The sequence below is a fragment of the Chaetodon auriga genome, chromosome 10 (assembly GCF_051107435.1).
Source record: "Chaetodon auriga isolate fChaAug3 chromosome 10, fChaAug3.hap1, whole genome shotgun sequence".
Taxonomy (NCBI): Eukaryota; Metazoa; Chordata; class Actinopteri; order Chaetodontiformes; family Chaetodontidae; genus Chaetodon; species Chaetodon auriga.
Genome location: NC_135083.1, coordinates 12556303 through 12581556, shown reverse-complemented (window position 1 = coordinate 12581556; position 25254 = coordinate 12556303). Strand labels below are relative to the sequence as shown.

Below are 25254 nucleotides of genomic sequence, written 5' to 3'. Positions count from 1 at the left end.
TGCGGCTACAAACACTGTATGACAACACTCTTGTCTGTCTCCCATTTTTATTTTGTTTCAATTCCCTTTCCATTCAATCTTTGACTGGTATAAACATAGAAACTCCTGCCTATAGTTCATCCTCTGAGTTGCCTTCATCCTTCTGTGTCGTGCAAGGCCAAATCTCCAGGCTCTAACTGCTGGCCCCTGGTTTATGTTGAAGCTGCGACAGACAAATGGAGCAAGATTAGGCAGTAAGAGAGATGGGGTTGACTAATAATAGCCTCCACTAACAAAAGAGAAAGAGCGAGCGAGACAATTGGGGGTGCAGTTAAATAGAGGGACACCAAATCCTTGGCTCCATCTCTGATTTGTCCATCCTGTTCTGCTGCTGTCGCATCTCTCCTGCTTCTAACACTGGTAAGGCTCCTTCATGGTGTGCTGTGTGTAGATATTCAGGTGTGATGTTAAGCCTGTTTTTTTCCCTCTGTGCATACAGTATATGGTAGTCAAACTGAATGGATGGCGGATTGAATAGCTATAGATTTGTCTCGTGCAACTATTTATTTATTTATTGAAAAATGGGATTGCAGACTTTGTTCAAGTTTTAAAACAAGTCTGGATCCAGTGGTTTATACGGTGGAAATGTAGTTGCCTTCAGACAGAGTGCTGATTTTATGTTTTTGATGGGGATCAGCGTATTCAGTAGAAAATGTCAGTCCAAAAAACAGGGATATTAGCAGAGATGTGTAGGGCAATATGTGTGAGTGTTAATGCCATTTTGTTGAGCCTGGTTTCATCCTTGGGACTCTGGTTGCACCTAAACTATCAGTGCTTTTGCACTCTGCAGGTTGATTAATTGAAAAAAATACAAACTAGTCGCTTTAAATCTGGAGCCAAAGCAGCTCTGCTCAAATCCCAGGCTGACGTGAACTTTCCAAAGCACCTTGGGCTGTTTTTTGAATTGCCAAGTTGGCTGCGTCACAGAGGTTCATAAGCATCCATGAGTTACTGGCGGTAAAACCTTGATCCAGGCTGGGCACCTCAGAGCACAATCAGCGTCCACAGCTGTTTATCAGATGTCCCCTGGTCTATTTGGGGAGACAGACCACTCTAAATTCCTCTCCCTAAGATAATCCAGAGGAGAAAGATGGGGATGAAAGACGGGAGAGATGGCTATCAGTCTGGAATTTTCCTAATCCGCTGGAGCAGCTTGTAACCCCATCATGCTGGGAGGGTCTTAGGTGGTGTCATTCTCAACTGGAACCAAATAATAAAATGGGATAGGGATATTAAGAGAGACAGGGTGCGATGAGGAGAGACTGAATGCTGTAAATCACTTGTGATTTGATAAAGGGCAGAAGGCCACAACTGAGGTAGAGGTCAGATCATGTGACAGCTGAAGAGAAAACAATATTTTATGAGTTGGCAAGGTGAGTTAAGTAACTTAAAACACAGTTTCTCCTTAAGCCCTGTTAAATGTGTCACAGTTGTCATGATATTTTACATTTGGTAATACTTTCCAATCAAAACTGCCTACAGTGAGGGAGAAATGGGAGATTTCTGATACAAACCATGAAATTAAATTCCACCACCACTGTACAGGTCTGCAAGTCTCAGCAGCAGAAAAACCTTAATGCTACTCTGGATTTACAGTTGCTTTGACCAGTGGCAACTTTTTTGTCCCATGTCTCCCAACAGCTCTGTCAGATGCACTCAAGTACCCCTTCATCATCACCCCCAGCTATTGAACGACTTTGTACTTCAACCATTTATCCTTTACTCTTACCTAATCATTTCAATATTTCTGCACTATTTTTACATGGGTCTATTTGACTTTTCCATGATTTAGAGCTAGCATGTTTCATCTATTACTTTTAGCTAATGTTATCTGTTTTAATCATGTATCCATTGCTTTTAGCTATTTGAACTGTATATCGACTACTTTAACTGATTTACCATGAGTGATTTATTTCACCCATCTATGCATTGCTTTAAGCTGACTATTTTCGCCATTACTTTTGACTCTTTAAATCATTTAGCCATTACTTTAGATATCTATTTTAATCTAATGTTATTTAGCAGTTTTAACTGTTTATCCCTTACTGTAGCTATTTATTTCACAAATGAATCCATTACTTTTAACTATCTATTTTGAACATCTGCCCATTGTTTTTAGCTAACTAGTTTAACTGTTTCAACTGTTTATCCATATTTTTTAGCTAACTGTTTATAATATTTATCTTTTCAAATGAGTTGAGCTACTCCACAGTCTTTTCACATACTCACAAGCAAGTGTGAAAGTACCGGGGTACAAGTAGACCACTGCTGGTTGGGGAATCATTTAGACGTCCTCAGAAGCTGGAATGTGTGATTTGGGTGAACTGACCCTTTATGATTTTTCCTGGAACAATGCTTTTTGGAAGTGTTGAAGTAGAAAAAAAGTAGAGTCCACGGCTCCATAAAGTATGACAATCAAGTGTCAAGATAGTGAAAGCAAGCAGGAGGGCATGGGCTCCACGGTAACTCACCTGGTAGAGTGCATGCCATGTATCAGGGATCAGAGTCCTTACCTGAGCAGCTCATTCCACCCCTTTGCTGCATGTCATCCCCTCTCCCCCTCCCTCTGGCCCCAGCTGTCACCATCTAAATAAAGCAAAAATGCCAGAAAAAGTCAGTGTAGTGTTTTGTATGATGATATACTCCCCTTTCTGAGAGAGCGCACTCATCATGGAAAGATGATCCGGCCTTCTAAAAGCTGATGAACAAACATCGACAACTGTTCAGAGTTTGTGTGTCTAATCTCATCTCTCTCCTCCAGTGAGATCTCACCAGCAGGATGCCTGAGCATGTGTGAGTGACCAGGCTTAGCGTTCTTAATATAGACCATTTACTCATTTACACATATTTATGAGCTTTGTTTATGAATGATCTTTGGTCTTTCCTTTTCTTAAAATCTTTTCCATTTTTCTTTTACAGGCAAGAGGTAAGACTTTTTTTTAAATCGTTGATCTTTAAGTGTTTCCTAAAATATTCCACAGAAACAATTAAGTTGGTATTCTAAGATGTAAGTGAAGTACAAGCATTTGAATTGTGTTGTCCATGCAGAGGAAACCAAAGATCTCAGCTTCACGGAAGCTGATGCTGAAGGTAAGAAAACCTTATTTTTCTGACCAACTATTGTGTAATACATGTGTTTGACCACAGGAGAGCAGCAGAGGTCATGTTGTGAGTATTACACTGTCCCGTACTGTACTGTACTGTACTGCAACCTATAAGGCAGATAAACGTGAACATCTTCAGACTGTACTGTGAGACCTGGATGTTTCACCTTGTATGTAAAAAAAATCAAAACATGTAAGCGTTATCGTATTGTGTCCATACACATTTGTGCAGAGTCTAATGGTGGCGAAGGCCAAGGAGGAATTGGAGCAAGAAATCCTGGTTAAAGAGGAGGAGAAACAGAAGTATCTGGCAGAGAGAGCTCCTCCTCTGAACACCAGCGGCCTGAGCCTTGCACAGCTACAGGTAACTGGTCCAAATTCCCTGAATTCTCCCACGTCCTTCCCGTTCTTCACTCCCTCCACTGGCTTCTCAGTAATTTAAACCCTGTAAAAGCTGCTAAAGAAGCTGCATTTTCCTTTTACGACAGGAAATTGCTGTGGATCCAGGCTGAAAACGTCCTTTTTTTTTTAACATGGAACTTTTTGTGAATTGTGTCACACTCAACTCAAATTAAGGGAAACTGGGGTGCTAATGATTGCTTCTTAGGATGATGCCCTGAAACTGGAACTTTTCCAGATGCTCACTTTGATAAAATACACATTTTTAAACTCATGTTTGTGTGTTTTATGTGTGTCTACGTACAGGATCTCTGCAGAGAGCTCCACGTCAAGGTAGATGTGGTAGATGAGGAGCGATATGACATTGAAGCCAAAGTCATGCTCAACACACGTGAGGTATGTATTACTTCCTCAGCCTGTGTCCATGTGCTACGGGCAGAACTGTCACCATGAGAGAATCCTGCAGCATTAATGGTAATTGCTGCTCAATTCTCTATCCCTGGTCCAGATTAAGGACCTGAACATAAAGGTGCTGGACCTTAGGGGGAAATTCAAGAGGCCTAATCTTCGACGTGTTCGTGTGTCTGCTGACGCCATCCTTCGCTCGCTGCTGGGCTCCAAACACAAAGTCTCCATGGACCTCCGGGCCAACCTCAAGTCTGTCAAGAAAGAAGACACTGAGAAGGTGTGTGCAGAAGGAAAAATAAGATACATACACAGACAGAACACAATCAATCCAAGCCAAGTGAGATGTGTACTTTCAGGCATGGTAACTAGTTTCAGATACTCAGATGACGCCAGCACAATTGAACATCTGCAAAGTGTGTTCATGTGTGTGATTATGGGTGCGTTTGAGACACTGAGCAGTAGGCCAATGCAGGGCGGTGACCATGCCTGTGTGAGAGGAGAAACGCACAAGACAATGATACCATTGTACACAGAAGAGAAGCTTTTGTCACCGGTCCTGCTCACTGGTCAGTGTGTGTGTGTGCGTATGCAGGTTAGCAGGTGCTGGTGTGTATCTGTGCGTGTGCTTGTATGGATGCGTGTGTCATTGAGTGAATTAGATGGTGTAAACCAGTTATACAAGTATGGTTACACAGTATTCTCACAGGGGATTCCCAGGTGAAATCATAGGTCTCAATGGCTTAGACACAATGATAGTAAGATTTTGTCGACCTGTTCTACTTCACCTGTTCTCACTCTTTCACGCCATCTCTTACACCACCTAATTATCTGTGGTATCTGCAGAAGAGGCCAGTTGAAGACAGCGACTGGAGGAAGAATGTGGAGGCCATGTCGGGGATGGAGGGAAGGAAGAAGATGTTCGATGCTGCTAAGGGTCCCGCCCAGTGAACCCAGAAGGTGACGGGCTGGTGTCATGTGAGCAACACCACTGCTCCTGCCTCTGAATCGCTCTATTGCAGCTTCTGCATGTCAGTCTAATGCCGTCATTCTTTTGTATGCTCCTGCAATGGAGGTGTGAAGATACTCCCTGACTTTCATGCAGAACTGATTTGCTTGCTGTTAAAAATGACTTTATCTTTGTGCCATGTGTTATTATTTTACTCTCATAACTGATATTGCACCTGAAGCCCAGAAAGTTTGGCTTATATTTGTACAGCAATGTCAAAAAAATGAGCTTTGTATCTCTAGAAGTCTAATGTGGATTATAAGTTAACCAGCAGGCCAAATGATATTCTAGCTAATAATAACATGACATGATCAAATTAAACTGCATCTTGTATTCTTGCTTGCTCTGAGCATGATCTGTGTTTTTATGAACTGAAACAAAATGTTTTGCGCTTCATCAGCTGGATTTTTATGGAAACTGTCACAATAAAACACAAAATAAAAGTAATTTCTTTGTGGGTTTTTTAAATGTATAAATATGTGCTCAATGAACAGTGGCTTTTTGAAATAACAGGGAACCTTCTCCCATGAGGAAAATACTCTTATCGATCTTCCCTTTATAGTGGAGGAACAGCAAAAGATATCAACGCTCCACTTTGTAGATAATGATTTATGATTTCCGTGGATTCCTTTGGCAAGAGGACTAAGCACTAAATCAAACATGATTTCTTTTTTCCAGACTGCGATCAAAGGGGACTTTGCTCACTCGTAGCTGTAAAAACACCTTAAATAATTTATGGTTGCACAGCCTCTTGTGTTTTTAGCCATGCTAGCAGCGAGGCCTGAGGAATGGAAATGTCAGTGTTATGTGCAGATGAAAATATCTCGACCATTGCTGAATGGATTGCCAAGAAATTTTGCACAGACATTTTTATCCCACTCAGGATTAGATGTGATCTCTTTGTGGATCGCCTGACTTCTCATCGAGCACCATCACCAGGTCAAAATGTCAATTTGTCCAATTGGTTCATGACCAAATACTTGCTTATCTAATGACACCCTCATCAGTCTCAGCTGTGCTGTGTTTGTTGGACTCTCATTCTTTTGTATTTGTGGAATCTAAAAGGAACGTGTAGCCAAACATAAACCCAAACTCCAAAAAAATGCTCCTCTCACAGAGGAACTTCTGCAAGAGAGCACATTTCTGCTGATACGCTCCTGTCTGCCAGCTGTCCACTGCAGCATCCTGTCCACAGCTGTAAAACAGCCGTCTTCGTTAGCTGCTGCCTGTTTTGCATGTTCATAAAGCATGCTCTGAAAAGTTTTTATGTAATGGGGCTTTTATCATTATCGCCCAATCAGGCGGATGCAAAGAGCCTGCAGCAGTCACCAAGTACAGCTGCCCTCATGGTACAGTAACACATATGAAATGAACACTGAACAAATGAACACAACTCAAAAGCTTCCAATGACAGAGCGCTGGTACTCTTCAGCCAGAAGATAGCATCTTAATGGGACAACCTGTAATCCAGCCTTCTCCAAATATGAGTGAAGCATGTTAGCTCAAGGATCTGGGTGAGCAAGTGCCACACTTTTATCTGTAATCATAATAGCATGTCACCCAGTTTATTGTGGCCTCGTGGTCTGCATAGAATATAGCCTAGCTGGTGCGGGTGTGGTATAAAGCCAGGTGAGGTGGAGGGTGTATGTGTTTTGGACTGAGACTGGGTCAGAGTCCGACACACTGGGCTCCAGAGAAAGGTGTGGCCTCAGGGCAAACAGTCTGACTCACAGTGTAAAGAGACTCACTGCCCAGTGCAACAAGGCACCAAAACCCACATACATGAAAGCAAAGTTACATACAGTTTCTATTTTACTATCAGACCAATTTTGGTGGTTTCATAAAAACTCATTTTCACTGATTGTTCTCTCTATTTTGTTTGATCTTCATTTCTATTTTAACTATTTTTGTTATTCTTGTGGCTGTTATACTTGTCACTTTGAGATTTTGTGGTTATTTTGGTCAGAGGGCAACTGTTTTCTACTTTAATTTCACTTGAAATTAACGAATAATTGCTGATGATAACTGCTTCAGTTCACTTGTATTGCAGCAGCTTGTCATGGCCACAAAAGAGTTATGGCACCGCTATCATAACTGCCACATTTCCACCATACATGGAGAAGCGCTCTCTCTCTCTCTCTCTCTCTCTCTCTCTCCCTCAGGTGGGTTGCTTACCTTTGTGGTCACGTGACGCCTCAGTGAGCTGCACCGGGGTAAAGGTGGACTGCTTTGTGCTGCACAGTCTGTAATTTTAACTGCCGCCTCAGACAGCCAGTCAGTCGACTCTTCACTGCCTGCGGAGGAAGCGCACCTGGAAACTTTACATTTATTCGCCCAATATGTCCATCAGTCGGAAGAACTGGTCGGCCTTGTCCCGGTAAGATCATATCTGGAGTTGTCTAAAGAGAATGTGACACCTGTGGTTGAGAGCACCATCAGCAGCTGCTGCCGTTTGACAGCAGATGTTACAGAGTTTCACTTTATTTACTGAACCAGCACAAAAAGCAGCTCTCTGGCTGCAACCGAGCAGCCAATCTTAAACAAAAATGACTTTATAATATTTATTTAGGGACTTTATTACATTTGCAGTCAGCAGCCTAGTGAACCTACAGTAGCCTTATGAGTTTGCTGTTTCTGTCTTGTTTGATGGCATTATCATTTTTACAGAACTTTGCTGTGATGTTTGAATAATATGCTATAAAATCATCGTTAAGGTTAAAGTCTAGAGATAACAGAAAAACCTGTCTTTTTCTTGAACTGTCTGTCTGAATTTGAAGCTGCTCAGACAAGAAACCAACTGTAACTCTTCTCATAAAGAGCTGACGAACAAGTAAAGCAGGTTCTCTGTAACCGTTATAACTACAATCTCTTTTCTCCAGCAACCAAAGCAAGCAGTGAACTGAATTCATTTCTGTAGTTTTCAAAAAAACATTGCACTTTCATGTTGACTTTTGGACCCCATTTTGCAAATCTTCTGCCAGGCCCTATCTCTGCCTCTGTTTCATTTTCTATTTTGCGTCCATGTTCCACATTATGACTGTGCTCAGACTAGCCCGCCAGTGGACGAGGGAGGATGAAGAGGAGGTGGAGAGGGAGAAGAGGAGGAGGGTGAAGAGTGCAAGTAGCGCCGCTGACCCCGATGATGACTTTAGCCCAACACACGGAGACACGCCCACCGGTGACAGCACCTCAGGGACAGACTCCACACGTGAGACGTCCCAGGGGCTCAGCAGGTTATTGTCATGATTTAGTAAAGCACAGCAGCACTCACCAAAGCTTGATTTACAAAGTCTGACCATGATTCTGTTCCAGTAGGTGTGAGCTCTCTGCTTGTTTACACACTTCTTCTTCTTCTGTCTTTCATACTCTCCATCTTTCTTCTTCTCTTTGTTTCTTGTGCATAAGAAGGGATGCCAGTACGTCAGAGTCCATCTTCTTTGACGGTGCGCCTTTTTAGTGGATGGATTTCAGAAAGGAGGGGATTATTACACGTTTGCCCCATGGGAAGTGTGTCATCTGTATACTTTTCAAATGCATGAAAAAACCTGATACCATGCATGGAAGGCATGAAAAGCTGTTATAAAAACATCAGCAGCTGATTACCTGGAGGAGAAGCAGTCTTCAAAGAGAGAGGGGAACTGTAGAGTCTTTCATTAGAGAAACCTGATCAGACACAGGACTGACCTTTCGCCCCTCACTAGAGACTATCCATCATACAGTATGTCAGGCATTGACATGCGTGTACACTATTCATTTTCAGTGTGGAGCAGATACAGCTGGACTTCGTGGAGATGCTGCGTGTCCGTGATGAGAAGCGGAGGATAAGGCACGTGGAGATGCTGAGGCGACAGAAGGAGGCAGAGGAGGATGCAGCAGAGGCCGGCGGAGAAGGAGGAGGAGCCAGGGTGGAGCTACTGGGGGACTTGGATGAGGACCAGGGTGGTGTGTTGCCCTCTGTGAAAGCCACATCCAAACCACAACCACCCCCCAAGAGAGCCAGTTCCATCAACAGCAGCAGGAGCAACAGCAGCAGCAGCAGCACTGATATCACAAATAGACAAGTAAGAAGGAGTCACTCCTTAGCTTTCAGTAGAGTGAAAGAAATATTTTGACTCATCATATTGTCATATGACAACATGGCTGAGAGACTACAGCAGTGCTAAAAGCTGCATGATGCTGTAGCCTACATAGGCACTGCATGCTTTGAGCTAAATGCTAACATCAGCATGCTAACATTCTCACAATGACAACGCTAACATGATGATGTTAAGCCGGTGTTTACCATGTTCACCATCTTAGTATAGCATCTTAGCATGCTCACAGTGCCAATGCTAATTAGCACCAAACATTACAGCATTGGATTAGCAAGTATTTCGCAATAAACCAAGGTATTAAACAATATCTATGCAGAGGATGCTGAGATATTTCAGGGGTAAAGTAAAAACATTGATCTGCTGGTTGAGCTAAAGCAAAAGTCAGGGAACCACCAGAATCATTAAGATTCATCTTCTGGGGACCATGAAAGTCTGTACAGACTGTCATGACAGCCCATCTTGTAGTTGTTGAGATATTTTGATCTGAATCAAAGCATGAGCTGCTTTCACAAATCCTTTAACAAGACAGGTGGACAAACTTTCACTGACATCCAAACTATCAATGCTTCACTCAGTCATAACAGTGCTACCAGTGGTGCCACCCTGCAGTGTGGTTAATCACAGTTAATTGTTACCACACACAGAGGGAGAGTAGTGTTAATCATTTTCTAGATCCTATAACAACAACTCAACACTTCTTTACCCTCAGGCAACAATATTACATGATCTGTAAAGACGGAAAGACTCAGTGTACATTATTTATGGATATAAAGAGAGAATATGAGGTGGTAGTTATACACAACATTTCTTTGAGTATAGAAGCATCAGAATGTAATAATCAATCATAGAATTTGAGGAAATTGAGGAAAATCCTGTGTGGATCATCTGTCTTTTTACCGGACTCTCCCTGTGAAGTGACCATGCAAATCATCTATGAAACTTTGATAAGGCGTACTTAAGGTCATAATTTGAACTTTATCTTTTATTACACCTGCAGGCACCTTTTATTCTGTGCATCTGCAAATGAGGCCATAACTGCGCAGTGTTGAGTAATGCAAGGCGTGTCTCAGGTGGCTCTGTACAAAAGCTTGTGTGCTGTGTGCTCATGTTGATTGTCTCTCCTGTTTGTTTCTTTGTCAGCATGAAAATGGAGAATCATCGGGCAAAGACCCTGAACCCAAGCCACCGTCCAACCCGGCTCGCAAGTTTGTCAGGTTAATGAAAGCAATTGTTGTCTATTGTGGTTTTTGTAGGGTTGGGAAGGATCAAATACTGTCCAGATCAAACATTTTTTTTTAAGATTAGATAAAGGTTATTGATTCCACACAAGGAAATTAAAGTGCAGCAGAGGAGAAGAACAGAGTAGTTGAGATATTCCCTAAGTGAAACTAATTATAACGAGTTTATTTTTTAAATGATCAAACATGTGAGGACAACCATATGTGCTTACAAACCGGCCTTCGAGAGACACATTTAGTTAGATCTACAGGACATATAGCATTAGGAAACATGACAGGTACCTGAATATTACTCCAGTATATAGACAGGCCTCTGATTAATCGGCTGGGGAAAATGTTGTCTAAGACGTTTGGATAACAAGACATGGAAGTAGCCTGGTTTTCTGTTTGGATACAAACATTTTTAACATGGTTTGATGATGATGCCAGCTTGTCATTCCAAAAAGATCAAAATGTTATTATCTGTTCGAGAAGGTTTTTACATGGTAGACCAACTTTATTATCCCTGGAAGACTACACACAGATTGGAGAAAACAATATTTCAGAGGGAGCCTGGTGAACAGGGAGCAGCAACGACTTTAATACTCTGCAGCATTACTGTGAGTTGGATCACTGGTTGCTTTCTCATGCACATCTTCCACTGACCTTTCAGTTCACTTGTGCTTCTTACGTTGCAGTTCTGTCTCCATCTCGCTTGACAAAAGCCCCACCACCAGCAGGTGCACGACTCCCATGAGCCCTCGCTCTCCGACGACCCCCTTGTCCCCTGGAGAACACTGGCCCTCGCCTCGCCAGAGTCCCTCTCCGAGGGGACCTCAAAGCCCTGTTCAGAATGGACACACGCAGGAGGTATTTCAACTCAAACACTGTGCCACATGACATCATTTAGAAACATAACTGTCTGTGCTTCATGTTTTGCTTGTCTCATGCTGTCTGGCTGCTTGCTAAGTGCTGATGCCACTGCTCATGAATCTAATGAAGCAACAGTTCCCTCTAGTGTTAAAGAGTAAAAATGACAGCCTTTGTGCCAATAAAATCAAGTAATTGCCTCTTCAGTTGCACAAAGTAAACAGCCTTGAAGGAATGCTCACTGGAGCTCATCTTCATCTGACTGGGGGTAGTTTGATCCTCTGATCTTATGTAGCAGTAAATCATTTTACTTTACCTCAGACCAGTGGGGATGGCTCTCCCTCCAACAACGGCAACTTTGAGCAGACAACCCAACCTGCGTTCATCAAACGCAGCTCCAGGACTGTATCTTTCAGGGTAAAGACGTCCGCCTCTCCCGACACACGCACATGCATGCACACACACAAACACACATACATACACACACACACACACACACACACACACACACACATACATACGCATGCATGCACACATCTCCCTGGTAAATGCCAGCATTAACTTTTGCCTATTTGACTGTTAAAGCGAGATTTAATCTTGCAGCAGCTGTTAGACTATCAGTTCAGGGTAATTTGCTTGTGCCACTCAAGCTTCGGGCTTATGCTAATAGCTGAAGCAATATTTACCAGAATTTTACTGCTGACTGGTTGCTTTGTTAACACCTTGACACATCATGAGAGACCGGGCGACTGTGCTGGTCATTGGCTGCTGATGTTTGGACGACCGCAAGGCCTGCTAACGCGCATATGCTTGGTTTTCCACAGATGATTAGGAAGAAGGAAGAGGAGAGTACGTCGCTGCAGAGGAGGTAAGGAAACATTTTTGTGCTTATTTTGAGTCTCTTTGTGTCTGTCTACCTCAGTTTGATCGCTTACTGTGTTATTCTGTTGTAGTGCGAGTGTGAGAATGGCCTCCAAGAAGTTTGACTCCAATACAGTAAGCTAATAATTCACTTTTACCTGATGTATAATAACAAATCTGAGAATACTGTGACCAAGTTTGTTTGTACAGTACAACATAACTGTAGTGAGTATCAGTAAACTGGATTTCTTGGGCTGAAAGGTATTCTTTCAATATCAGCTGAGTGAAAAGATCACAGATGTTGACTTCAATCATGAATCGTAGTCGAGCAACCTGTCATTAAAACTGAAATGTTGTTACAAAGATGATTTAAGTGTGTGTGATGTTAATTATTCTTGGGTTTGGACCAGGACCAAAATGAAGATGAAGACAAGGCATCATCTTTCCAGAGAAAGTGAGTTTTTACAGTCAAATGTTTTTTGTCGTTTAGTTCTTCCTCTGAAAGTGTTAGCTGTTATTTTAGTGAAAGCGCGTGTTTACAGCCGGACCTGTGAATATGTGCCTTCTGTTCGTCCAGCTCTAGGCAGAGGATTTCATCAAGGTCCATCCAGGAGAAGATGGAGAGACTGGCTCATGCGGCACAGGTCAGCAATATAGAATAACTCTGCCTCCTGATGCAGCATGTTGGTGTGGCAACAAAATACATGTAACAATCATTTTGTTACACTAGTCTATATCAATAGTCTTGCTTCTGCCTCCTGTATGCATGTAGAAGTCTGAGGTGACACGATCTCCAGACGTGACCCAGAGGACCCTGTTCCTGCTGGACGAGGTGTCCAGGAAGCGAGGTCTCTTTGAGAAGGAGCAGGCGGCGGCGTGCACCACCAGCCCGGGAGTTTCCAGACAGGTACAGTACGTTCATGCAACAACGCATGCACTGATATCATGAACATGTTCTAATTATTTCACATCTCGTTGTCCTCATCAGGAATTTAGGAGCTTCGCATCAGGAATGTCAGACCGGATCAACCGCTGGCTCAACAAGACCAACCAGCCTGGATCTTCACACAGTCCTGCTGTAAGGCCACTCGCATTGATACATGACCGCTAAAGCTGCATCATGTCAGATGATGTGGAGGTGTGGCATCTGGCAGCTAGAGGGCAGTAGTGCTCTTTTCGATATACTGTATGTGTCAATGTCCTGGTAGGCGTTACCTTTCCTGCTGCTTACCTGTGATTAGATTTACATTTTAGGGTTATTATATATGTCATTATGTAAAAAAAGCCCTTGTTTATCGTGCTCAGGGGTAAAAGACAGTAAGCCCTGACCAAACCAGTTTAGTTATGTTTCTTGTTTTTAAAAATAGGTCTCCTTTAGTTCCAGGAACTATTGTTATTAATGTTTTAAATTGATATAAAACGTGAGTATTTTTAATCTGAAAGAACATCTTGGGAGAAATGTATCTGACACACCTCAGTACATATATGGAGAATATCTCTTTCTCTTTCTCTTTGTTGTACTGAGGGTTGTAGAAATAAGTGTGATCACTTTTCCACTTTCTATTTATAGGACTTGAGACATGTGGACATCACCAGTAAGAGGAGCCTGTTTGAGAGCACTGGGGGAGAACCCCAAAACAGCCCTGGAAAAATCTACAAGTGAAGGATGCCGCTTTGTGATGCCCAGCAGGTTCGAATACTGTCCTACACTTCATGCAGTAACATACAGCGATAGTTATTTGTCTGGTAATTCTGAGGCAGCCAAAAACTTTAAAACAACTTACTGTTTAAATAGAGAAAAAAAATGTATTTCTTCAGTCATAATTTCCTTTCCTTTCATTTCTGTGCCTTTATTTGCATGATTTAGAAGACGGCGAGAGGAGCAGACAACCAGAAGATTAATGGATGCCACGACTGACTGATTCTTTCTTCAAGCTTTTTATTCGCTGCCAAAGCACACAGGAGGAACAGATATGCAAAACAGAGAAAAAAGTTCGATGAGTTTTAGCTTTAGAGGAAGGAAAAAAAGGATACTGCTTTTAAAGTTTGGAGGCTTCAATCATACACTTTAGCATTGCTTCTTGAAGTAGAGATATGTCTTATTTCAAACACTGGGATACTGATGTGAGAGGAAAAGGGTAAAAAGCAATGTAGACATGAGAGGACAGTGATATATTTGCTTTGAAACATCAGCTGTTTGCCTTAACTTTGCGTAATTTTGAACAGCACTTTAAACAGGTGAGGGTCTTTAGGCTAATGATAGCTTTTTTTATTGAATTACACTAGTAGGAATTCTGGAGTTGTAATTTTTGTTTTTGTCTAATCGGCCAAAATATATTTTTCGTTTTGTGTCATTGTAGGCAGGATGCTCCCTGTCTAAGGAATAAAATGTTTTATTGCCACTAATGTGTGTCATAAATCTCTTTTAAATGCTCACTTACACACTGCAGAAACAGAGCCTGGTCTTAAATGAATAAATACTCTTCAACAGCACTTATCTCAGTGGAGGGAGGCTGCAGATAAGAGGTGCACGCCTGTGTTTCGTCAGTGGCAAGTTGCCATAAAAGGCTGAGAAAGTGTGTACATGGCGTGTATGCAGTGGTGGAATCTAACTAAGTACATTTACTCAATCAAATTTATGGTTCTTGTACTTCACTTCCATTTTCTGCAACTTTATACTTCTATGCCACGAAATCTCTTAGACAAATATGGTACTTTCTCCTCTGTTACATTTGCTTGAGAGCTTTAGTTACTAGTTACTTTTCAGATACAATTTTTCACATCATTCATGTCCAGTGAAAACCAAGATGGAAGAAGAAGATGATGCAGATTAAACTACACAACAGCGGTTTTACCGATGACACTTAACATACTTTTACTTAAGTGAGGTTTCACCTGTAGTGGAGTATTTTCACAGTGTGGTATTTGTACTTTTACTTAAATAAAGGATCTGAATACTTCTTCCACCACTGTGTGTATGCATCACTTTGTGTGTGTGTGTGAATCATTGTCTGTGAGCAACTGTCTGGATCTTGTTGTCACTGCAGTCCACACTCGTGCACACAGCGGCCTTTTTTGGGAATGGTGATAATGGAGAGTACATGCTATCTAAAAAGGTTATTAATAACACAACAAGGGCTCCTAAACCCTCCCTGACACTGGGCAGTGTGTGACTTTACCCTCTGAGACTGGCCTCACGCTCCTGTCAGTGAGAGCAGGGACTGAACCTCTCCATCAGCTCTTTCTTCATCACTCCATCTGATCCTCAGGTAGGTTTAATTGATTACAACATCACTTGTATGTGTGCAACCACAACACGGCATTTCGGCTCTAAACTGTTGATATGAAGCTGTAAATTAAGCGATGTGTGACTGGGATGATCTGTAGGTGAATTTATGGACTCTGTTTAATGCTCAGATTCACGGGTGGACGCCTGAACACTCCCTGCCATGTCTGACAACGAGGAGGTGGTGGAGGAGTATGAGGAGTAGGTTGAAGCTTGTTTTCCTTTAGCTCCTAGCTTTGCGAAACACACACGTTTCTAATGTGTCTACACTGAGACATGTGGTTTCTTTATGTTTATTGCAATGATAGCTGTATGTTGCTATAATGACAAATTGCTGGTGCTTTTGTTTCAGAATAATAATGTACATGCATGTTTGCTTTCCACAGGGAGGTGGAAGGTAAGAACTCTCATAATGACTCACCATAGTCTGCACAGCACTGACAGATGTCTCCCACGGTTAAAACTAAAGCTACCTTGTTTTGACAGATGTTCTCTCTGGGTAATCCAGCGACCTTAATATAGTAAACTTCTCACCACTAGCTGACAGTATGACATGGATTTCAAAGGAGCGTAAAGACATTGTCATAGCTGTGTCTCCACTGTGATCTCCTCACCCTGCTCTACTTTTGCTTGTGATTAGCTGAAGCATGAGAGCAAAAGTAGCTGTGTGTGTTTAACGAGTGGAGCTATAAATCACAGTTTGCATTTCTCATTATGTGATTACATTTGCATAATCCTCCTCTTGTGTGTTTTGCTGGCTGCGTGATTCAGAAGAGGAGGCTGCTGAAGGTATGGGACTACAGATATAATCTTTCTTTCTTTCTTTCTTTCTTTCTGTCTTTCTTTCTTTCACTTGCTCTCTGTTTGAGTGTTGCTGCCTGCTTTGCTGGCTGGCTGGCTTTACTAACCACCTCTGTGCTTTTGCTCTGCAGGGGAGCAGGGGGTAGAGGAGGAGGAGGTGGAGGAGGAGGAGGAGGAGGAGGCAGAGGAAGGTATTGCTTGCGCTTTGAGCTGAAAGCATCTTTTATAAGACACTCCATAGACGTGGCTGTTTTTGTGGACGTGGTGCCAGTAACAGGAGTAACAACTTGACCTTCTATTAACATTAACACAAAAGTGAATTTTGAGTTTTAAATGAAATGTTCCAGCAGACTATCCTCGGCTCAAGATCCATAAAAGCATAGCTGAGAAATAACACATTTAAAAAAAATTGTCAAGCAATGTCAGCATATAGACTGGTATGTATAGACGAAGCAAATGACCATGATCAATATATAAAATATAAATAAATTCTGGTAGAACTAAAAAAAAAAAATAGTAAATTAATAAATGAAAAGATGTATTTCTATATCACTACTACAATTACTACAATTTACTTTTATTTATTTATGGATTTCTACATTTCTTGGTTTCTTGACTCCTGTTGTCACTCATAAAGCCACACAGTCATGAGGGAGGTGGTTCTAAATTCAGGCAGAACTAATAGAGTTCTCCAGCGACCAATCCTGCTTTAGAGTGAGGTTAGTACCGCCTCCCTCATTAGCATACAGACAAAGAACTATGAAGCTAGAAATATGAAAACAAATAGACAGAAATGTACAGAAATGAAGAAGATCTTAAATTACCAACATGTATTTATTTATTCAAGTATTATTTAATCATTTATTTAGATGTATCTATTCTTTTTCTTATTTATTACATATTTATGCATTTTATTTCATATGACTGTCCCTGATCTGACGTTTCTGGATTAGCAGGGTAATCTATGAAATAGTCTGGTTCACAAAATTAGTCTCCTTTTGCTGTCAGTAATGGGGACATTTGACAAAGCGTCACCCTGATATTGATTGAGCTGCTCATGAAGCAGATGTTTTTAAATATTATCACATGATCTGTGGTAAGATCCCAAGTCAGAGTTGAGAAGGTGTGGTGTCCTCACACCTATCTGACCCGAAATATATCCTCCCACCCTGACACACAAACACACACACACAGACACACACTCCACTTCAGCAGCTCTCAAGCTTTAAATACCAGAGGTGGGTAGCTCATCCTGAACTCATGGCTTGTTATCTCTCTGCAAGGCGTTCCATGATGTCTACTTAACCTGGTTCAGCAGCTGTTTTCTCATGTCTTTCCTTCCACAATGAACAAGCTGTCATTATGAAAAGAACAGGTTCCTGAAAAGGGAGAGTGGCTGTGCGAATAAGGCAGTGAGTCAATATCACACCCTGTGAACACCGAGATGTCTCACTGATATGTCATTATTTGCTGCACCACTCTCATGCTTCGCCAGAGGCCGTGCAGGAAGAGGACAAACCTGCTGCAGAGGAGGAGGCCAAGGGAGAACAAGGTGAGGGGTTTCGGAGTGGAAAACCCTGTTGTCAGATTGTTTTTGAGTACAGACGTCTTGTCAGTGTCGTGGTTACCAAGCAAGACCACAACAAAGTGTGTTGTAGGGGATGTGTTGACAACCAAGCTATGATGATTAAGCCAGTCTGTCCGCAACCGTCAGTCAGAGCCAGACGGGGAAATGATCTGTTATTTCAGTCACCCTTCATTTTGGTATGTGATAGTCTGCAGGTACTTGATTTGAACCTCTGGGTCTCTCCGTTAGTCACAACAGACACAGTCACTGGGTGAGAGTAATCCCCAGGCCTCCCCGTCCCTCCCAGCCCACAGGCTCTTGCTTGTTAGTCAGATCTAGGTATTAGCTGTTCTACTTAATCAGCAATATTTAGGCGTTTCTCTCTCTTGTTGCCAGTCATATGAAATGGGAGGGATGTTAGTCAGATTCAATCTCATCTTTGCATCTCATCTAGGCCTTTGAATCAGTAAACGCCCTATGAGGCTCCCGTAACTGTCACCTGGTGTGTCACACAGACTGGACAAGTGACTTTACGGCTTGCCAAATTTTTTTTTTTTTTTTTTTTTTTTTGTGAAATCACCAGAGCAGTTTTTATAAGCCAGGGAGGGCGTTGTCACTCAGTCGGTTGGCCGGCCCACCTCATGCAGACATTCATGGTGCCCAGAGGATGAATCCTAATGACTTAAGTGATCCTCTGCCTTTTCATTTGGCACCATCAACTCAAAATTTCAGGTTGTCCAATACTTTGGTTTTTGACCAAACACCTGCAAAACCAATGACAGCCCCATCACCCTCAGCTGGCTGTGTTTAGCTCTAATTAGCAAACACTAGCATGCTGACAGACTGAACTAATATGGTGAGAACAGTAAACCTTATACAATGCACATGCTAAACATCACCATGCTGATGTTGTCATTGTGAGCATGTTAGCATTGCTGCTCAAATCACCGCTACTCCTGAGGCCTCACACAGCTTTAGCTGGGGAACCTTTTCTTATCAAGGGACATTACAATTTTTGTAACATCCTTTGAGGAACATTGTGAATTATTAAACACATATATCACACTAACCTGTGATGATGGCTGGAGCTGCTTCTCTCTGGTGAGGCGTCTGATATCAGTCGGTAGTGATGATGATGATGATGATGATGGTGGTGATGATGATGCTCGTCGCAGCTGGTTTTCCAGGTTTGGGTCAGTCAGTCTTGTCAGTCGTCGACTATTTTACATTATTGTAGATACGTTTTTTGTGTTTCTGAATTGCTTTTCATTATTAAGAATGGCCTCACGGCACGGATGAAATGGTCTCCTGGACCGCAGACAGCCCAGAGGCTACGAGCTTTAATGTTTTTATGGCCTTTGTTTCAAAGTTTTGCTTGAGCTGTGTCATTCAGAGGTCACGGATGCCATACCTTCTTTGGCGAGAGACTGCTTATTATCAAGACAACCTCTCTTACCTCCCCATTGCTATTTATGATACTCGACTCGTGCAACACTTGCAAGACACACACACACACACACACACACACACACACACACACACACACACACACAGATAAGCAAACTGCGCCTGACTTTCTCAGTAATCTATCTTGGTCTTCATTTTCTTTTGATGTTCTCCGGTACATCATATTGTCTGTCAACACTCCCAAAAACTTCAATTTACTGTCTCCTAAAGCACACTCTTTTGACAGATCCTCAAACACACACTGACTCTCTTATTCTCCTTTTACTTTGGTTTCAGATGGAGAAGGGGAGGCAGAGGAGGGAGAAGGTAACACTGTTTATCTAAACTACTTCAGCGTTGGCACGCCTTACACATTGTGAATCTGTTTTTTTTTTGGATGTACTCATCCTTAACCTGAGTCTTACTAGAATTACACTCCCATGAACATTCTGATCAATAACATTTCCAGCTGTTATGAGCACATACAAGGTTCGAGTGTTGTGTATTTTTTACTCTATAGCACAGGATTGTTCGGCAACATGCACGCTTTGTCTTTTTATGCTACACTAAACAAAAAACACAGCCTGAGGAAAGAAGCTGCTCTGTAGTCGGGTGATGCGGCAGTGGTAGTGTTGGGCAAGCGACTTGGAAAGTGTGGTGAGCTTGGCAACCAGTTACGCTACATCAAATGAAGCTTCACTAAACTGAAACTCTGGGAACAGAGCAACATTGCAAAAGAAGTTTACAACATTGAAGCCCCTTTTTTTTTTTTGCACTGAACCAACTTAATTCCAAGTCAGTGTTATCTTAATGATCAATTAAACTATCAGTCAAACAGATAGCCTGGCAAAACATGTTAAATAAGATGTGCTCTCTGCTCTCACTGCACCAAAACCAGTGTAGTATGGTGGGTATGATGTTCTCTTAATCATCTGCTGCAGAGGCCTTCAGTCTTGGCCTGTGCGCATTCCATGCCAATTAGTAAGGTTCCCAGTCAGGATCTTATCTATCGCTCCTGAACAGGAACTTGGCATGAGAGTTTTTCTTTCTCAACTGTTTCTTTAGAATTACGGTCACTTCTGAGTGTACCCTGACTGAATTGTCATAACTTGCTTTAAATATGTCTTTTCTTTGTCAACAGAGGAAGAGGCCAAACCAAAATTCAAGTGAGTAACACCCACTGATGTAGATGTAGAGACACACACACACACACACACACACACACACACACACACACAAAAGCTTATCCTTTTACGGTACTGTTGTGGAAACCAAATATTTGTTATAGAGATAATTCTTCTTCCTATACATACAAACTGACAATAAGGGAAAGAAACTTATTGGCTTTGTTACAGTCAGAAGATTGATATCACTCTCATTGTAAGGTAATCTATAATACTGCTTAGCTTTTCTCAGTTTAACACAAAGACTGGACGGAGACAGAAGCAGCTCTTCTGGTTTTGTCCAAAGGTAACAAAATGCTCCTGCAGTCACCTGGAAAGCTCATGACTAACACTTGATATCTTGTTTGTTTAATCTCTACAAAGTCACTGCACCCAGCCAGGACATAATCTGGTACATAAATTGTAGTTTCACACTGACTGAACAAATAAGATATAACATGTTTTTTTTTATAACATGTTCATTGTGGTTTTTGATGGAGCCAAGCCAGCTGTTTCCAGCTGTTTGAGGCTATTTGTGTCAAAACATACTCCTCGGAGTCATATATTACACAAACATAGATTAAGTGTGCTGTAACACTGAGGATTACATTATGTCCAATACCAATCTATCCATAAACCCTCTTAGAAGTCATTCAGAAAAACACTCCTTGTTGCCTGAGAATCAGCACTTTTTTAGATTTTCTTCAGCATCAAAGTAATCCAGTGACAGTCGTCCGTGCATGTCCACACTGCAAACAGGAGCTGAGCTAATGTGGCATACTTTTAATGGTGCCAGTTTTCAAAAAGAAATATAGGCTATAAAACATGTCCCACAGCATAGTCCACCGTATCCACAGCATACTTTCTGCTCACATACACCAAAGCATTATGGGAAGCATAATGGCAGTTTCAGAGCTCAGAGCATGAGTGTCCTCCAAATAGAAGAAAGACGAAGAAAAAGAGGTGTGATAATATACATCATTAACGACTTTTTGCATGATAATTATTTTTTTGACATTAGTCAAATTCCATCGATTTTGTCCCAAAACTGAAAACAAAATCTAAAAATAACCTATAATCTAAGCCCAAGCTAAAAAAAATAAATAAAAAAAAAAGTATTTCTGTTTTTCAATGTTATACCTGCAGCATAAAAACCAGCAGCTGATCACCCAGACTTTGACCTTTCATTCAAAAATGGGAGGTTTCTGTTTAATTTATGGTTTACCTACAGAAAAAAAAAGAAAAAAAAATCCAAAAAAAAATCAGCATTGATCAGACTTGTAAATTTAAAATGCAAAACATTTAATCAGCATATAAATTGTTTAAGCCTTGAAATCTCAAGTTCAATATTTGGGACTTGGATGTCAGAATCATTTATTCCTGTCTCTGTCTATATGACTACGGTTAGTTAAAATTCATTCTGCAACATTGTGGAAGAAATCAAATAAAATCTATGCCAAAGCCAAGAATCGCCTACAGCAAAAAATAGATATGAAGAAACTGTTTCTAAGCATTTATGACCCGTACAGGCATCGACATGTATGAATTCACTGAAGAGACATTTGTGTGGCCCGTTGAACCTGCTCCATCCACAGTGACAGTGACTAATGATTATTTTCCGTTTTCAATTTTCTTCACATTTCTTCCTTTCTCCTATAACTCTTTTTTTTTTTTTTTTAAATCCCCAGGCCATTTATCATGCCCAACCTCATCCCCCCTAAGATCCCAGATGGAGAGAAGGTGGATTTTGATGTGAGTGACAGAACAGAGTTTAATACTCTGCATATGTTTCTGCCTAATGGTGTATGAAGTCATTTTAAACATTACGTTATGTAGGAATTATGTTTTCCAGGTGTCTCTGTAATTTGAGACAATAACAACTACGTGTAGCATGTCTTTCTGTAACGTGGAAACGAGTGAAACATCAACCCATACCATTAAGCACAAGAAGCACTAAACATCCGTTTCTGCAGGATATACATCGTAAAAGGATGGAGAAGGACCTGATGGAGCTTCAGACTTTGATTGAGGTTCACTTTGAGAGCAGGAAGAAGGAAGAAGAAGAGCTCATTAATCTCAAGGAGAGGATTGTGAGAGCACTGCACTACAGCTAATCAAATGCAAACGTATTCGCATGGACGTAACTTTAAAGATCTGCTCCAAGATCTAAGATGTGATCTTTTGTGCAGGAGAAGCGCCGTTCAGAGCGAGCAGAGCAGCACAGAATCCGCAGTGAGAGAGAGAAAGAGCGACAGAAGCGTCTCGAGGTATAGTCACGTTCAAGCTGCTGTAATGTGATTTATGCTTCCACTGAATCAGAAACTTCCTCTCATGCCGTCTTTCTCTCTGCATGTTTCTTTAGGAAGAGAGAGCTCGGAAGGAGGAGGAGGAGGCCAAGAGGAGAGCAGAGGATGATGCCAAGAAGAAGAAGACCCTCACCAGCCTCCACTTTGGTGGCTACATGCAGAAGCTGGTGAGCAGGTGGAGGGTTCATAGTGGGGTTTTTCCAAGAGGTTAAAACGTGAAGGACGAAGACCCGAACGATGTTTCACTTCACTTTCCCACAGACAGAAAAACGGAGCGGAAAGAGGCAGACTGAGAGAGAGAAGAAGAAGAAGATCCTGAGTGAAAGACGCAAATCTCTGGATATTGAGAACTTGAACCAGGACAGTCTCAAGTAGGTGGACAGATGTTGTGTCAATGAACCACAAGGAAGATGAAGTGCTCTCTTTCTTTTGTTAGGGATCACACTGTCCCATTTTTTCTGTATCTGTTTCTGACAGGGAGAAAGCTAAAGAGCTGTGGGAGTGGATGTACCAGCTGGAGGCAGAGAAGTTTGAACTGCAGAATCAGTTCACCAAACAGAAATATGAGGTGTGTGTGCTGCAGCGTACAACACACATCGTTCCAGTAAGGCACGATCCATCTAACAGACCTCATTAGGGTAACATTTGCTTCTTTGTTCCAGATCAATGTGCTGAGAAACCGTGTCAGCGACCATCAGAAAACGTGAGAAACAAACTCTGAATATCAGTTTTTTTCCTCTTTGATGCCACACAGTTAGATAAAAAGACAAAGTCAAATGAAAAAAAAAAAAAGAATTGAGAATAGAGCAGAAGTTTAGATGTCCTGACTTTCAGTCGAGCACCAGAACCACTGATCTAACACTTCCCATGATGTAACTTAACATTTTTGATTAGACCCTTCCTTTCTGGTAAATGTCGATGTTTGTAGTGGAGGCTTTTTCTTAAAGATGTTGATATTTGAAAGCTCCACAAAAGACATTACACAACACTAGCTACAATACATCAATATGGGAACCTGGCCAACCTGAAGACTCTCTCTAAAAGCAGCTGTCAAGGCCAATGAGACTGACAGAGCTAGGGCCAGACGAGACCTTGTTCATACAGACTGTTGCCTGCCATTAAACTGTCCAACAGGAAGTGAGCCAGCTCCCTAGCCAGAGTGTTGCTATAGAGGCTTGACCTGTACTGTATAGCTTGCTAACACTAGTTGTATGCTGTTTAAACTTGCAAATAGATCCTTGTGTTGCCATGCTAACAAACAGCTTTGTCCACCTGTTTGCTGCATGAATTTGCAAAGTGAAATAGCTTCTTTCCCTCTTTTGGGGAGCATAACCTGCAGCATACAGGCTGACTCTCGATGATGAGCAAATTAAGCAAAAGTGTATGTTAAGGGTCCCTTTAAGGTTAATTAGGCCACTAAAACAAAGTTGGTTTGTGAAGTTTGCTCTTGGGCTTGAACCCAGGTTGCCAAATGCCCCTCAGTGCCTATTGCTCAGTTTTAAGAGAACCTAGACGCCCAATTCACAATTATCAGCCATTAGCTCTTGTAATTCAAGTACTAGGAACAGAAATGGGGCCATTTTGCAGTGTGACTGGAAAAACTTAAAAGAGCTATGACTAAATAATATGATAGAATAACAATCACACTGAAACATATTCAAGTCGCAGACGCATTTTGTCAAGAGATATAATTGCACTATAATTAATGTAAATAGTTAAGGGAAGATCATCAGGTGCTTGCGGGCATCCCACAGTGGATATGTAGCAGCTCTTTGAGTTCTCATCACTCACTGAATGCACCTCTCAAATGTTCATAAGACCCTCAAGGCTCTGTTCCTCTGAGTGAGAGAGCTGGCTGTAAGGCTGGGTGTGGCAGGCATGTCGGCTGTCACACCTGTCACAGACAGGAGATGGCTTGAATGTCTGAGCACGCCTCACACCGTGTGCTGATTGCTGTGATATTTTTGGAATGGATGACAGAGGACTGTGCAGCCTCGTAATGGCGGCTGAATGTGCATTCTTGGTGCTTTTTTGTGGACAAACAAGTTGTGCCTGAGTCTTTCTTTGCTTTCAACAGATCCAAGAGGACCAAAAGAGGCCTTAGGAAATAGACGCTGGCATGCTGAGTGTAACCATCAGCCCCATTTTGCAGCTACCACCTCAAACCAAGCCCTGGCTTTCCTGCCACACCCCTGTCCCACGTTTCCTTCATACCATCACCTACAGTACCAATCTTATCCAGTTTTCCAGCTCCATCTCACTCTGTTGTTTCCCTCTTTAAAATAGCCCCCCTGTGGTTAAGGGTGTAAATAAAACCATCTTAGGTCAATCAATGGCCTCTTTCGTTTTCTGACCTGTGAGCGTGGGTGCATGAGTTCGTTTACTGGCAATCAAAACTCAACAGAGAGTAAAATGACTCTGCAGTGCATTCAAGCCTGAAGCAAAGACGGGAAGAGACACCTTCCTCCTCAGAGACAGGCTCTGACATGATGCTCTTTGGGCCAACACCCAGAACTCCACCCAACACACACACACACACACACACACACACACACACACACACACACACACACACACACAAATATAATCCAGGTGGGAAAATCCTCTTCATGAAAAAAGATCTACCTCCAACTGCTTTCAGGTTTTTTTTTAAACCCATCTCAAAGTGAATGTACATGACAACACTC

At 41.9% G+C, this 25254-nt stretch overlaps 3 protein-coding genes across 3 annotated transcripts; all 3 read left to right on the top strand.

Annotated features, from left to right (window-relative positions):
- The first annotated feature begins 3078 nt into the window (after window positions 1–3078).
- LOC143327661 (troponin I, slow skeletal muscle-like) lies at window positions 3079–5380 on the top strand. Its single transcript, XM_076742131.1, has 5 exons — window positions 3079–3129; window positions 3376–3507; window positions 3849–3938; window positions 4051–4227; window positions 4794–5380. The coding sequence occupies exons 1-5, from the start codon at window positions 3082–3084 to the stop codon at window positions 4896–4898; spliced, it is 552 nt and encodes a 183-aa protein (XP_076598246.1). The 5' UTR covers window positions 3079–3081; the 3' UTR covers window positions 4899–5380.
- Window positions 5381–7225: 1845 nt separating this feature from the next.
- Window positions 7226–14321, top strand: lad1 (ladinin). Its single transcript, XM_076741819.1, has 14 exons — window positions 7226–7333; window positions 8004–8189; window positions 8717–9017; window positions 10191–10264; window positions 10966–11137; window positions 11459–11554; window positions 11962–12005; window positions 12091–12133; window positions 12409–12452; window positions 12576–12642; window positions 12771–12905; window positions 12987–13076; window positions 13569–13688; window positions 13866–14321. The coding sequence occupies exons 1-13, from the start codon at window positions 7296–7298 to the stop codon at window positions 13659–13661; spliced, it is 1383 nt and encodes a 460-aa protein (XP_076597934.1). The 5' UTR covers window positions 7226–7295; the 3' UTR covers window positions 13662–13688; window positions 13866–14321.
- Window positions 14322–15447: 1126 nt separating this feature from the next.
- tnnt2a (troponin T type 2a (cardiac)) lies at window positions 15448–24750 on the top strand. The gene is made up of 14 exons (XM_076740339.1): window positions 15448–15485; window positions 15671–15681; window positions 16056–16073; window positions 17581–17637; window positions 19396–19433; window positions 20242–20264; window positions 21950–22013; window positions 22235–22351; window positions 22451–22528; window positions 22624–22734; window positions 22829–22938; window positions 23045–23135; window positions 23230–23270; window positions 24645–24750. Exons 1-14 carry the CDS (start codon window positions 15448–15450, stop codon window positions 24676–24678), a joined length of 831 nt encoding a protein of 276 aa, XP_076596454.1. The 3' UTR covers window positions 24679–24750.
- Window positions 24751–25254: the final 504 nt, after the last annotated feature.

What these genes read in the sequence shown, in the direction of transcription:
- tnnt2a (XM_076740339.1), top strand. Translation starts at nt 15,448, where the DNA reads ATGTCTGACAACGAGGAGGTGGTGGAGGAGTATGAGGA. An exon ending in AGGAGGGAGAAGGTAACACT is followed by an intron (nt 19,434 to 20,241) that starts GTTTATCTAAAC and finishes TTGTCAACAGAG; the next exon opens with GAAGAGGCCAAACCAAAATT. An exon ending in GTGGCTACATGCAGAAGCTG is followed by an intron (nt 22,735 to 22,828) that starts GTGAGCAGGTGG and finishes ACTTTCCCACAG; the next exon opens with ACAGAAAAACGGAGCGGAAA.
- LOC143327661 (XM_076742131.1), top strand. Translation starts at nt 3,082, where the DNA reads ATGCAGAGGAAACCAAAGATCTCAGCTTCACGGAAGCTGATGCTGAAG. An exon ending in CACGGAAGCTGATGCTGAAG is followed by an intron (nt 3,130 to 3,375) that starts GTAAGAAAACCT and finishes ACATTTGTGCAG; the next exon opens with AGTCTAATGGTGGCGAAGGC. An exon ending in TCATGCTCAACACACGTGAG is followed by an intron (nt 3,939 to 4,050) that starts GTATGTATTACT and finishes TCCCTGGTCCAG; the next exon opens with ATTAAGGACCTGAACATAAA.
- lad1 (XM_076741819.1), top strand. Translation starts at nt 7,296, where the DNA reads ATGTCCATCAGTCGGAAGAACTGGTCGGCCTTGTCCCG. An exon ending in CCAGGACTGTATCTTTCAGG is followed by an intron (nt 11,555 to 11,961) that starts GTAAAGACGTCC and finishes GGTTTTCCACAG; the next exon opens with ATGATTAGGAAGAAGGAAGA. An exon ending in GATCTTCACACAGTCCTGCT is followed by an intron (nt 13,077 to 13,568) that starts GTAAGGCCACTC and finishes TTCTATTTATAG; the next exon opens with GACTTGAGACATGTGGACAT.